The 15,042-nt window shown below is 29.7% G+C and overlaps 2 protein-coding genes across 2 annotated transcripts; one reads left to right on the forward strand and one right to left on the reverse strand.

The window, feature by feature from the left end:
- Positions 1-2,206: 2,206 nt before the first annotated feature.
- LOC114178938 ((E,E)-geranyllinalool synthase) lies at positions 2,207-11,112 on the forward strand. The gene is made up of 12 exons (XM_028065094.1): positions 2,207-2,536; positions 2,615-2,807; positions 3,177-3,397; positions 3,501-3,624; positions 5,860-5,978; positions 6,104-6,330; positions 7,418-7,533; positions 7,608-7,706; positions 7,796-8,011; positions 9,974-10,106; positions 10,209-10,454; positions 10,547-11,112. Exons 1-12 carry the CDS (start codon positions 2,221-2,223, stop codon positions 11,072-11,074), a joined length of 2,538 nt encoding a protein of 845 aa, XP_027920895.1. The 5' UTR covers positions 2,207-2,220; the 3' UTR covers positions 11,075-11,112.
- Positions 11,113-11,249: 137 nt separating this feature from the next.
- On the reverse strand, positions 11,250-14,528 carry LOC114177347 (serine carboxypeptidase-like 31). The gene is made up of 10 exons (XM_028062645.1): positions 14,211-14,528; positions 13,775-13,882; positions 13,410-13,505; positions 13,152-13,244; positions 12,987-13,069; positions 12,388-12,675; positions 12,084-12,214; positions 11,863-11,958; positions 11,648-11,753; positions 11,250-11,554 (listed from the first exon to the last, which is right to left on the reverse strand). The coding sequence occupies exons 1-10, from the start codon at positions 14,491-14,493 to the stop codon at positions 11,408-11,410; spliced, it is 1,431 nt and encodes a 476-aa protein (XP_027918446.1). The 5' UTR covers positions 14,494-14,528; the 3' UTR covers positions 11,250-11,407.
- Positions 14,529-15,042: the final 514 nt, after the last annotated feature.

Here is a 15,042-nt window from a genome sequence, read left to right on the forward strand (position 1 = left end):
AATGGAAATCGTTAAAAAAGAAACCGGCTTCACGTGAAACCGTTTTGGTTCCTAACGGTTTAGGTTTTTCAAAATTTTTTTATATTTTCACTTCTTTTATTACAGGGTAAATTCATTAAATAATACTACATACAATTTTATATTTTATGTTTATTAGCATTCAAAAAATAATTTAGTTGGCACGTTTTACTAAAATAATATGTTTTGGAGTATTATATTGTTTGAGTTTTAAACTAAAAAATGTAATACTGATATTATTTTAATTTTTTTTAATGTTTAAGCTTTTTTTAATTTGCATGCGTATTTTTTTCCTAAAAAACGTTAGAAAATTAATTAAAAAAACACAACAAAAATTAATACGTAACAGCCGTCCATGGTCATTTTCAAGCTCTCTGGGCTACCTTGTCAACACGTAATAGTTGTATGCTATTTCTCCCATTTAGAACTGACCACATACATTCATCCTATTTATAGCCTCAACACCATCAACAAGGCATATGAACTCCAATTTCATCTGGTTAAGAACAAAGATTATTGGTCTACATACACCGAACCTAATTTCATTCAAGACCCACACACGTGCCATAAGGCACCAGGAAGACCTACAACTAATCGTATCCATAATGAAATGGATCAGCCCGATCCAAATAAAGGGACTAAATGTTCATATTACAGAAATGAAGGATATCACAGGGGAAATTGTCCATATCGTCATTTGTTTTTTCTAACTCTAATTTTAGATTTTTGTATAGGATGAATTTCACATCCTGATTGTAATTTTTCATTATCTAATTGAATGTATCATCTTGCTATTTCTAATTTTATAAAAAATATTGCACATTTTATTATTTATAGAATACTTTAGAAATAATTAAAATTTAATCAACTTAGGAATATATTAAAAATAAAATAATTAATATAACAAATCAATAACGACTTATTTTGCTATTAGGTAGAAATGGTCATGCTAAAAGAAATTATTATATTTTTTTATTAGAAATTTGCATAAATATTTTATCAAAATAAAAAAAAAAGTATTAATTTGTTAGTTTTTTCCTAAAAGAATCTGTAATTATATAATATATAATTCTGCCAAGACGTGACAACTACAAACCAAAATTGTCTATGTAATAAAAAAACTTAAATGTAATTGAAAAATTATAAAAACCAAAACCGTTAGGATCCAATACGGTTTTACTCGAAATCGGATATATTCGAAATCGGATATAATCCTAACGACTTCTACTGCAGAAGTCGTTACCATTTATAACGTTTTATGTTTTATAAAAATTTTAAAAGAAGACGGTATCACTCCTAACGACTTCACTGTGTCGTTCATCATGATTTCACTTATCTCGTGTAATATTTTAGTCAACTGACCCAATTTTGTAAATTAACCTTCAAAGTAACCTAGATACATAATTTTGCCTAAATGGATAAAAATGGTACCAATGATTAGCTATAATAATGATCATGTTATTCCGATTTTCGCTTGCAAAAAGAATTATAATTTTGTAAAAAATAGTTATTCATGAAATTAAAATTAAAAGAAATAATAATAAAAATATTTTTGTATAAATGTTTTTAATAAATTTGTAAAAAAATCTTAGGAAGTATGAAAATTTTTAGTAATAATGTTATAATAAAATTATAATTCTGTGAAAGTATATCGGGATGTACGAAAAAATAAAAGTTGAAATGTACAAGTATTATCACTGTATAATACCTGAATGATCTACTATGGAAAAAGCAATTTCAATTATCGTGATTAATTCATTGAGGAATACCCCACGTAGCATGCGTACATGTTACGTGCACGTCTGAAATTGTAGCAATTGTATATATATATATAAATAAGGTAATGATAATATGATTCTATTTTGGACATTGGTATTTTTGACACTAATTTATTATTATTATTTAATACTACTTCTTAATATTATTTATTTATTTTTAAATATAAAAATTAACTTTTATATAAAATTGTTAAATTATTATCAAATCAAATGATATCAAATAATATATTTTTTCTATTTTTTAATTTTTAATTTTTAATTTTTTTTTAAAATTATAACTTATATTATATCAAGTAAAAAATTAAAGATGAGAGTTAAAAAATTGAAATTGATAATCTAATTCTCCATATAAATAGCACGGTCCCTCTACAAGTTAAAGATTCAGAATCCAACTACGTTCTGTTCTTGTTTATGTCCTAAAAACATGGAGTCTGCATCATCATGCTCCCTCGTAGAAAAAATGAAGGCAATAATATTGTCATCAAATGTTGATCCCTACACTTATATATGGCCGTCGGCATACGATACTGCATGGTTAGCAATGATAGCAGATCCCCACGATCCTTCCAAACCCTTGTTCAAAAACTGTTTGCAATGGCTCATCAACAACCAAAATCAACAAGGCTTCTGGGGAGACTGTGATGCCTCTCACAAACCCTCACTGGAAACGCTTCCAGCAACCCTTGCTTCCATGCTTGCACTCAAAAACTGGAACACCGCTGCATCACTCATACAAAGAGGTGCTATGTTAATTACTTTTATGCTTCTTCAGTTATGTTTTTGTGCTTTTATAATCATTGGTTTTTTTCAATCTCTAGGGCTGTCCTTCATTGAAGCAAACACTGAGAAGCTGCTCAAGGATATCGAAAACTGTTGCCCTCGTTGGTTTATAATTGTTTTTCCTGCAATGCTTCGACTTTCGGAGTGTGCTGGAATTGAAATTGTGTTCCCAGACACAGTGAGAGTGACAATCTCAAGTATCTTTCTCCATCAACAAAAGCTCCTTCATAAGTATACCTAATACATATGCCTTTCAAGTTTTTGTTATTTTTTAAGAAGTAGATTTTAATAGTAACTTAATTTCAAAAGAAATTTGTATTTATTTATATATTATAAAATAATTTTACTTTTAATCGATGTGAAATCTTTAACTAATTCGTTTACATCGAGGTATATATATTTCGAACATAAAATTAAATATTAAGAAGTGATAATGACTCGATAGAAGATAAAACGATAAATTCAACGAACAATAAATCTTAGTAAGGTAGATAATGATAAAAAAATTTCTTTAACCTTAACTCAACTTGGCTGAAATTTCTTTGGCTGGATTTATAAGATATTATTTTTGTAATTATAGTGTGTACTTAAAACGAACAGGGAGGAACTTGTGGGTAAGCAGGGCTTCTTACCACTTTTATCGTATCTTGAAGCTTTGGCACCTTGGTATGAAGTAAGTGAAGAAGATATCTGTAGCAATCTGAGAGGTGATGGTTCACTGTTCCAATCACCATCTGCTACTGCAAAAGCATTCATGGCTACCGGGAATATTCACTGTCTGGCCTATTTAGAGTCTCTAATTCAGAGATGCCCTAATGGAGGTTTCTTTCGTCCTTTATTTTGTCCTCTTTAACATTATATATCAAATTAGCTTCGCATTTTTTTTTTCTCTTTACGTGTTTTGAAAATTTCACATTGCTACAGTTCCACAAACATATCCCATGGATGAAGACCTTATAAAGCTCTGCATGATAAACCAGTTACAAAGACTAGGGTTGGGTGAGCACTTTGATAAAGAGATTGAAGAAATTTTGGCAAAAATCTACAGGTAAAGACTATAGATAATGAAAGTTATTTGAATGTTGAAAAATAATACATAAGCAACCAAAATGCTAAAATCAGGTAAAGATAAATAAATTTTATAGGCTACATGATGTGATTTATAAAAAGATAAATACAAGGAAAAAAAGTTATTGATGCTACATAGGAGTTTAAAAATTATGGGTGTCCAAAGTATATCATTACTATGTCACAGAACTTGCTTATTTAATTTGCATGAAACTACATTTTTTTTTCTCGAAATTCAAGTCACTGGCAATTAAGAGATCACCTTTTTAAACGAACAGGTAATATATATATATATATATATATATATATATATATATATATATATATATATATATATTAATTATTCATTTACACATACAAGATTAAATTCAATTCTACACAAAGGTTTATAACAAGTATAAGTATATATAGGATGACAATGTGATGTGTGAGGTTGAGTATTAGTGACTATTGGTTACTCAGATTGTTTGAAAAAATTGTTTTGTGTATTCGTAAAAAAAGTATTATATAATTTTTGTATATCACATTTACTCATGAATACACATAAATATTCTTATATTTTTTCAAATTTTAAATAAAATTATTTAAAACTAAACCTTTAAAATATAAATTTGGATTGAAAAAAAAAAGTAATTTTTAAGAATAATTTAAATCAAATTACTTAATAAAATAATCTAAATAAGTTTGATATTTAAAAAAAAAAATTTAGATGGATTGTTTCAAATTATAAATTTTAAAAAATTAATTTATTATAAAATATCTCCTATATAATCTATAACAATATATAAAGGAGATTCCTCTTTTTGGGTCCACTTTTCATTTTTCAATTTTATCCTTAATTATTATTTTAAAAATTAATTATTTTATAATTATTTTTTCTTTAACCGTTTTTTTTTTAATTTTTTTTATTTTGACCGTTATTCTAAAAACATTTTTTAAATAATTATTTTATTTAATAACTATTTTAAAATTTATTATATATGTTTTAAAAATAAATATTATTGATATTATAAAAATTAAAAAATGCGGATACAGACAGCGCCTGTGTGTTTGCTAGTAGTAGTAAGTATAAAAAAATAAGAATATATAAAATTAAATTTTAAACTACTCTTCTATAATTACTAACAATCATCACTTGAATTTTAAAAAATAAAATGTAATAATATTTATTAATGAATAACAAATATGTGTCGATTTAGCTATACACATTATCTATAAATATTCATTAAAAATATTTATTTAGATTCATCAAAAATTTTATCCGTAAACATAGCCATTAATATGGACGGGTACAAATTTTTATTTTGATCACTACACGTCACCAAACATATTAAGGATACCTTTCAAATAAGTACACTCATCCAACAACCTACTTTAATGATATAATAACACATATTAAGTTTTAAATTAAAAATTAAATAAATATGATTGAAATAATATCATTTTAAGTTGTTAATGGATATTTTGATCGGTGAATATAAAATATCCATTTGAATACATATCTACACCCTAACAAATTCTAACTCCTCTTTGGTAACGAGTTTATTAGAAATTTACAATGTACCATCGTAAATGTTAGAATAGAAATTATCCCTATAATTAATTTAATTTAGAAACGTTCTTCTACAATAAAGTTAATTGATTTTTTTAGTTTGATAGTTAGTTCTACTAATTATGCTGTGTATAAAGAATTAAACTTAGACAGTTTATCTGTAACGAATAAAAACACACAAATTCAGAAAAAATAAAAATATATTAATTATTTTTTATTATTCAATATTGCATAATTTAGTGTGAGTAATTGATTCTTTTAAAAGAAAAGAAAGTTAATTGATCCACGTTAAGTTACGTCAAAAAATAAATAAAAACTTTCATAGGAGTAATTCAAATCATCTTTATCTCTTGCCATAAATTTCACCTCATGGACCAAGCCATGGACTTCCACTCACCACTTTCACTTCAGCTTCTGTTTCTGTTTTCCACCCCTTTGAACAACTTATGTACACTGCATCTGAAATTATCCATTCACTCCATCTCAGTAAATACCTAAAAATATTGATATCTGAAGTTGAATTTAACAAAGTTTATTTAGTAAGATGTATAAGAGCATAAGTTCATATTGTATTTTTGTGCTTACTACAATAATACATGATCAAACTATGTATATTTGTGCATACACATGATCAACTATGGATATTTTGTATGATATATATAGGAACTATGTGGAAGAAGAATGGTGGGTAAAACCGACCAATATGGTTGAAGCTCAGCTTCACAAAGACTCTCTGGCATTTCACCTCCTAAGGATTCATGGATACAATGTATCACCCTCATGTATGTCATCCTTTGCAATTAACTATTTTACTCCAAATCTTCAATTTTAGAGCCAAAACTACTAAATAACATTTTGTTATTCATTATACAATTTTATGATCATAAAATTCCAAAACAAAATGCAGTGAGCTTTGGTTGGTTTTTAGATGACGAAGAAATTAGAGCACGTATTCAAAAGGAACCGGAACACTTGTCAACTACAATCTTTTCAATGTACAGAGCCTCAAATCTTATTTTCTGTGGGGAAAATGAACTTCAAGACGTCAAATCTTTCACCACAGATCTGCTTCACAAATGCTTGCTAACTAAAAATGGTGAACCTCACACCATTTTCTCCCAATTCCAACAAATGGTATGCCCACCGGACCCTCTGCACCCTCCTTTCTTCATTTTTTTTCTTATTTGGGTTAAATTAATTCTACTTTGAAACTTTTCATCCATTCAAGTCTTTCATGTTTAAAAATATGTGAATTTAGTTTTTTAATTAGATTTTGTTTAGTTTATTTAATATTTTAAATGTATTTCATGATAATATTTGTGTTGTTTACCCTTATAAAGTTGGAGAATTAAATTGATCCAAAATTTTAAAAAGAACTAATTCCAATTTCATTAAAAGTTAAGAGACTAAACACGTATTTAATCATTTCCTATTTAATCATATATAACTATAATTAAACATTTACATCAACAACTTTGTTAAAATCAGCAATAGAATAGAGTTAAATTAGGCTTAAAGTTCACTCCTTAATATGGTATGACAGCAATGGGTTAAAGTCTATCATAACGAGATTTGCTATTTGTTTGACTTATTGTGTCAACCGTTATCGAAAAATTTGTTGTTTGTTGGGTATGTTATTCCACTCGTTATCAGGTCGCTCTGAGACCACCCATTAATGTCCAGTCCTGTCCTACGCACCAGATGTAACTCGGTGTGTGTTGGAAGCCGACATGGACTAGAGATAACTTGATTTCACAGTATATAAGTGAGTGCAAACCTCACCTTACAGATCGATTTTGTGGGATTAAGTTAAGATTAAAATTAACTTCTTAATTAGATGTTGTCGGTATTTTTTTTAAATACTTAAAATAATGGAATTGAAAAGGACATTTTTAAATTGATTTTTGAACATATAACTATCTTAGGCTGAAATAAAGGAAGAAGAAAAAATTCATATTTTCTTCTTTGTCCGATGATCTTTGTAACTCTCGTATACAGTTTCCATTAAAACATGGGAAATGAAACTTTAACAAATAAATTTTTGACAAAATCGCTAAATAGAATAATTTTTTATTATTTTTATATAAAAGTTACAAAAATAAAATGATAAAATTTTAGGACTTTTTTTTTACAAAAATAATTGTTTGTCAAAAGTTTGTCATACCAAACTTTATCAAAATATTATTATTCTTAAAACATTTACACAGTCCTTCTTGTGCAGGTTCAACACGAATTAAATACTCATTGGCTGGCCGAAACGGATCATTTAAAACATAGGACGTGGATAGAAAACAATGACAAGGATGTTCTATGGAAAGGAAAAACCTCACATGTTAGGTACATTTTTTAAACCAAATTGTTTCATTTCATAAAAAACTTTTCCTATAGCTTTTGACAATTTTCCGATGTAGGATTTCACACTTTCACAAGGAAGATCTCCTAGAACTTGCGAGGCAGAATTACGAGTTGAAGCAATCAACTTTCAGACATGAATTAAAAGAGTTGACGAGGTTTGAATGATCCTAACACAGCATTTGCTTCTGTATCTCTTACTCATGCCTACCTCTGAGTTACGAAATTACAATGATAACTGTAACAGATGGGTGAAAAATTATGGTCTAACAAACATGGGATTTGGTCGAGAGAAAACAACATATTGCTATTATGCTATAGCTGCTTCCACTAACTATCGAAATCAGAGTTACGTAAGAAGCCTAGTGGCAAAGACTGCTATACTCATCACAATTGCAGATGATTTCTTTGACACACAAGGCTCACTCAGGGACTTGAAACATTTCACCAATGCTGTTAGAAGGTACATATATGCATATTGTTATAAAATACATGCTTCTATAATATTAACTAATTCAATTGTTCAAAATTTTCAAAAAATAAAAATAATATTCTAAATATTTGTGAAGATACTCGATATGACAATTATCATTTCATTCTAGTTTGATCTAAAAGTTTTTTTATTTTCCATCAACTTACACAGCTTCATCATTTTCTTACTCCACTGTTTATGGATTTGTCACTATAGAGAGAAAATGAAAAGCACGTAATTGGTGCAACAATTATCAATATAGTCAAATACTCAATCAATTATGATGTTATAAGTAAATATTCCAAATTATTAACTTTAATTCTTAATTTATTTTTTTATATGGATAGGGGCAACCTATCGTTTTTATTACTATATTGTTCTTGTTGATAAAAAATAATTATCATCAATCATTTTTCATGTTGTTTTTCTTTAATCTACGGTGTTTTTCCTGGTGACCAAGTTTATTTTTCAAATTGTAGTGAAAAACACCTTTACTTTTTTGCACAGTATGGTTGGTTCTTTGGTAAAGAGAAGAAAGTAATAATTGCACAAATTGTGGGTTTTAAGAACTTCCATTGAGTTTTTCATTAAATAAACTGTTATAATAACCTCATTATTTTTTCTCGTTGAAACCTCATTAGTTCTGCAATTGTGAGAATTCTTAAATCAGACGGTTTTTCATCTGCGTAGACCTTAAATTCCAACTTTTGAGACAGTAAAACCGTGAGCTTTTTTCAACAATCTTTTTATATGTAAACTGTGTATCATCAATAAGTTGCATTTATAATTCACAACATTCATTAACTTATCAAATTTTCTTTTTTACAAGAGTCCTTCAATTTTACAAATAATTTCAAATCCTTTTTAGTGAGAAAGATTTTGAGGAATATATTATAAGTATGGTAAGAAATATATAAGGATAAAGATCAACAAATCTATTTTTCTTAAGATTTGAAGTTAAGTTATATTAAAAGAATGATTTTTGACTCATGATTTATTGGATCACATAGAGAACTATTTTAAAACATGAAAAAAAAAAGTTTCTTCTGACTCCATTTGATAATTTGTTAAGAATAAAATAGTTTTCACAAAATTTAACTTTTGTATTTCTAAAGAAAAAAAATGAGAGTGAAAGGTAATGAGAGGTAATATGAAATTGGTGAAAAATAAATTCTTGGACAATGATATTTTAACAACTAAAGACAACTGTATCTTATGATTTGCTTCAGGGTTGTAAAATAAAGTTGTCATAATATAATTGTTAAAAAATTAACTTTCTAAATTCTTGGGTCTGATTAGAGGACAATGATATTCTGACAACTTTTCCTTATCACCACAAGAAAATGTCTCATTAATAACCAATTTTAGTGACCAATAGTTGTTAGTCACTATAGTAACTAATTTAGATACTAATTTATAGAATTAAAAATTATTGGTTACTAAAATAGTCACTATTATAAATAAAAAATTATAATTGGTCACTAAATTGGTCACTAATTAATTAGAGACCAATTTAGTAACTAAGTCATTTTGGTAGCTAAAACCTAAGTAACTAATATTTAGTGATCAATTTCCTTTGGTAGCCAAAACCATGATATAGCTAATTTTAAAAACCAATTTAGTAACCAATTATAATTTCTTATTCATAATAGTAATTATTTCAGTAACCAATAATTTTTTACTTTGTAAATTGGAATCTAAATTAGTCATTATAGTGACTAACAACTTTTGGTCACTAAAATTGGTTACTAATGACACATTTTCTTGTAGTGTATGATCTGAAGTAACATTTTCTAAGTGATCTTGAAATATAGAAAATGAGAAAATAAAAAAATAAAAAATCACTTAAAAATACTCTTCAAGTTGTGAGAAAAATTGTCAAAATTTAATTATTAAAAAATATTTTTCCTCGTTTAAAACATGAACATTTTCGATAATTTCACTCTGTCACAGGTGGGATTCTAGGGGCTTAAATGGCCACGGCAAAGTCATATTCAATGCTCTGGATAATCTCGTGAGTGAAACTGCCACAAAATATCTCGAACAAGGAGGGATTCATGATATAAAGAGTGGACTACAAGATCTAGTAATCATTCTAAGCTTAAGAGTTTAATTAGTGTATTAAATTACTTTTTTAACCTACTGTCAGTAATTAATTAACATGAGAGTGTGTGTTACTTTTGTTAAGTGGTGTGAAACTTTCCTTTCGTGGCTCGAGGAAGCAAAGTGGAACAAGAAGGGACAGACACCAACAATTGATGAGTATCTGAAGAATGGCATGCTGTCTATTGCCATACACACCATGATTCTTCCAGCTTCATGTTTTCTGAATCCCAGTTTTGCAGACAACAATCTCAGACCACCTCAATATCAAACCATCACTAAACTACTAATGCTTATATGTCGTATATTAAATGATATACAGTCCTATAAGGTGGTTAGTTAATTAATAATCAATGATAAAAAAATGTACTTAACAGTTGCTATCAAAAACTAAGTCCTATTTCATGTGTATGCATGTGACAGAGGGAGACAGAAGAGGGAAAGTGGAACTTTCTTCAGCTCAGATTGATGATGAACCCTAATCTTAAAATGGAAGATTCAATTGCTGAGGGGAGAGAGATCATAGATGAAATGACGAAAGAGTTTCTCCAGCATGTTCTGGTTGATGGAGAAAGTAATTTGCCCAAGCCTTGCAAGATGCTGCATTTGACATGCTTGAAAGTTTTTCAGATGTTCTACAACTCTAGTAATGCTTTTGACTCTGATACACAACTGCTTCAGGATATTAGCAATGCTTTCTATCTTCCTCTTCGGAGAAACACAAAACCCTCCAACATTGATCTCTCTCAGCGTTATTCAGTGCCAAAAATTAAAGGTTCAACTACGCAGAAGCTACGGTTCGGTCGCTCCTTTAAACACATTAATACTTGTACAAGCTTTGGCCTGCATCAAGCAATTTCTCTACCTGTTTTAAGAAATGGTTATGGAATGATATCTGTTGATCCAAAATCCTATATACCGTTGTTGTTTGTGGCATCAATTGTCCCGTAATGGATCATGTGGCATTAATTGTCTTGTGATAAAAAACAAGTGAGTTGAGTCACGATCGAATTGTGATGTTTAGACTGTTACGATGAAATATGTACAATAATTCAATATGACTTAAATTCAATATGTACAATAATATATTTCTTTACATTTTTTTTAATGGATTATGGCTCAACGGTGAAAAAGGGAGCAAAACTCTTTTATTCATTACATTTGCAGGGTTACTTCGCATTTTAACAATATGATAGGTAGGTATTAGCTAATGGTAATGTAAGAGCAAAATCTTCATATGAGGTCACAACAAAGAACACCCAATATGATTATTATACAGATTTCTTATTTTGTAGAAGGTGGTGATTCTCCATTGAGAAAGGAAGTGAAGAACGCAAGTGAATTGCTTGGTTTAAAACAGGGAACTGCATGCCCAGCTCCTCGAAACGTTGCAAATGTAAGCCCCTCGTATTCTTCAAACCATCCACTAACCTGTTCCAAATCAAAACACAACATTAAAAACATAAGTAACATAAAATTTTTCTGTCAAAAGATTAAGCTTATTTGCTTTCATGATTTAATTACCTCATTTTCATGGTACCAAGGCCTCCATGATTTAGTGACAGACAAGGAAAGAGAGCTTAAACTGTATCTTGTGGACAACACTGGTACTCTACCATCTGTGTCTCCACTGAAACATTCAACAACACAACATGATGAAAAGAAGCTACCAAAAAATGCAGTAGCAACCACAATTCCATGAATACTGAGACTCATATATATATATTTTCAAATTTTACCTGTAAACCCAAATCCTAAGTCCTGCTGAAATAAGCTTCTTGTAAATTGGAATAACAGATGGCTTTGAATCTGCCCAGTCATTGAATATCTTGTTGCTACATTTGATAATTAAAAATCATTTAGCAAAAGATAAATATATGTACATATAAAAGATTCTATATATATTTTTGGATTAGTGCATTTCTAATACTGTGATGACAGAAAAGGGTTAAAAAGTTACTTGCAAATGGTCCAATTCTTTAGATTCTGACCATCACTGGCATGAAGAGCCTTCTGAACATCTGGTTTATTATAAAAAGCTTTAGCATAGTCATCAAGGCATGGATCATAGCCACCCAACATCCTAGGCATCTAGTCAAACAAAATAAATAGGTTAGTGTGTCAGAACACTTATATAAATATATATAAATATATATATATATATATATATATATATATATATATTTGCTTTGTTTAAATTAATGATTTCAAATTACTCACAAAAATAAATTTATAGTACAGTGTAAGATACTTTGTTGACGCACCATTTTAGATGTTAGCTTCATGGAAGTTTGCATGGATTGATCGTCTGAACGTGCTGTGCTGGCAAAGCAGACAGAGGTGTAGAGACTGTAGATATCAATTTCATTGTATTGTCTGAGTACTTCATCCACAGCTTCACTACAATCTTCGTTACGCCATGGATCGGTGCTGTTAAAGTCACAACTTGTTTTTATTATTTTATGAGTTTCATCAGATATCACAGCATGGCTCCAAGCATAATCAACCAGCCCCATCCAGTCCTCAGCATCAGATGTTTCAGGGTTACCCAACTGCAAAATAATTTCCAAATAAGTTCACGTGAGACATCACCATGAAATTTGACATCTCAGACATCTCAGTTATGCTGATACTTCAAAGTTCAATTGCAAAAGATGAAAAGTGAAGAATTTTCCTTACAAATATCTCAGCTATTGAAAGTGGAAAATGATGTGGATAAGAGGCCTATTTTGAATTCCTGATGTTGAACTAAAATATAGAAATGCTAGACTAGATGGGAAAATAATTTTAGTAAAGGAAGATTCGTTGTGCCATGATTTTTATCAGCAATTTGTTTTGACTTTTAATTTATGTAGGACCATACCAGAATACCCTTGAGATCAATATAGAGAGAGGGGTCCTTGTTCCTATCATGGATGTGTTCAGCCAGCTCTGGTACATACTTTCCTGAAAATATCAATGATTAATTTCATTACAATAATTGACCAAAAAATGAGTTATGCAGAAAAAGGTGTTTCAGTTTCAATACCTGCATAACTCTCTCCTGCTATGTAAAACGCCCTCGTTCTGTATGATGGAAACTTTTGGAACCAGTTGTGGAGAAAAGAGTAAGCATCGTTCGCTGTCACAAATAATAGAAAGAGAAGAGACGAATTTGTCAGAGATCTGCTTTTTATGATTAAGTTTCAAACTATAGAAAATGTGACCCACATACTCAAGAAAATGGCATATTATATAGTGGTTGCTGCTCATTATGCAGCAGCAACATTATAAGATAAGTAATGACCTGTTAAATCATCTCCCAATTGGTCATAGTCACGGCTTGTATTTGAGTATGAAAAGCCAACTCCAACAGGAGATTCCAGGAATAACATGTTGGCTTCTGCAACATCACAGATACAATCATTTCTTACCACCAAATAATAAGATAAAGTTTATTTGCTATAACATACTCTATACTAATGAATAATGTGATAAAAAACAGAAATAAAAATTAATCAATTAATAATTATATATATTGAGGGGACCAATAATGGAGCTCTAGCTGTGGTTCACCATCAAAATTTTATAATGTTATAGAACATGGTCTGAAAAGAAAGTGAGGTTGTGGCAGAAAGTGTGTGTATTTAGTAGTGGTCATCATCATCATACCTCTATTCCATGAGAAGTTATTAAATTTGAGGCCATGGCCATCAGTGTCCACTAAAAATGGACCAATCTCCTGTGTTGCTCCGTATCCCACAGAAGAGCACCCAGGACCTGTAGCATAAAATCATGTTGTCACCTAAGCAGAGAACATAAGCAACAACAAACACCAAATCAAAACCACAAGTGCCGTAAACTCTCTCTCATTAGCTGCCACCTATAATACTATCCACTCAAACTAAACAAATTAAAAATCCATATTGATAAGGACATGGCTTTCTCCTTAAACATGCAAATGACTCAAGTGATCCAAAAATGTCACAGATGTGACATATGTAGTTTCATAGTATGACCTTGTGACATGTTTGATGATAGATTGGAATGTTCCACACAGCAAATTAAAACACAAACATTAACTAATAACTATATTATCTGGTTTTACCTCCATTAAGCCAAAGCACCAATGGTTTCTCTTCTGGGTTGGTGATGGCCTCATAGAACCAGTAAAAGAGTGCTCTTCCATTGGTTTCATTGACTGTGACATATCCAGCATAGTGCTGGAAATTCACCTTGGGTTGGCCAGGTAGGTTAGTGACAAGATCAGCATTATAAGCAGAGCTCAAAATCCTGCCACCACCCCAATATTGACTATGTCTAGAAGAAAATGAAAGAGCAGGTTTATAAGATAGGAAAAGTAAAAGCAGAAAGGTGTGTAAAGTAGTCATGTTATGAGCAGCAGAAGAGAGTGAGAGAAATTATTTTGAATAAGATTTGTTGGAGGAGAAAGAGAGTTGCATGTGTATTTATAATGAGTGATGAAGGAGAAATTTTCAATACCTACCTGGCAACATCTTTATCTCAGTCTCCTTTTTGCTTCTTGTTGGATTAAGATGCTATATATGACGTCTCTCATGGATTTTGAGTAGCTTCTAGATCATATTCATGCATGGAACAAGAGTGAGTGGAACAACCAATATGTGATATGCTATTGTATTATTTTAACACATATATGTATGCTTCTAACTTTCCATTGGTGATTAATAAAAATTGTCACTTCTGTCTTAAAATAAAGCTTAGAAGGAAACCAATTTATATAAATGATAGGATTGATCGTTAAAAAAATATGATATGATTGTTTGTTCTTATCCATCCAAATATATTCGATACGTATGTCATGTATTGGAATTAATAGGTCTCACTTTTTCTGTAGAAGTAAAAACAGTCCCACCTGTAGTTTCAGCAAAAGAAAACTTAATAACCAGTCATATTTCCTT

This window comes from Vigna unguiculata, chromosome 3 (genome assembly GCF_004118075.2).
Source record: "Vigna unguiculata cultivar IT97K-499-35 chromosome 3, ASM411807v1, whole genome shotgun sequence".
Classification (NCBI taxonomy): Eukaryota; Viridiplantae; Streptophyta; class Magnoliopsida; order Fabales; family Fabaceae; genus Vigna; species Vigna unguiculata.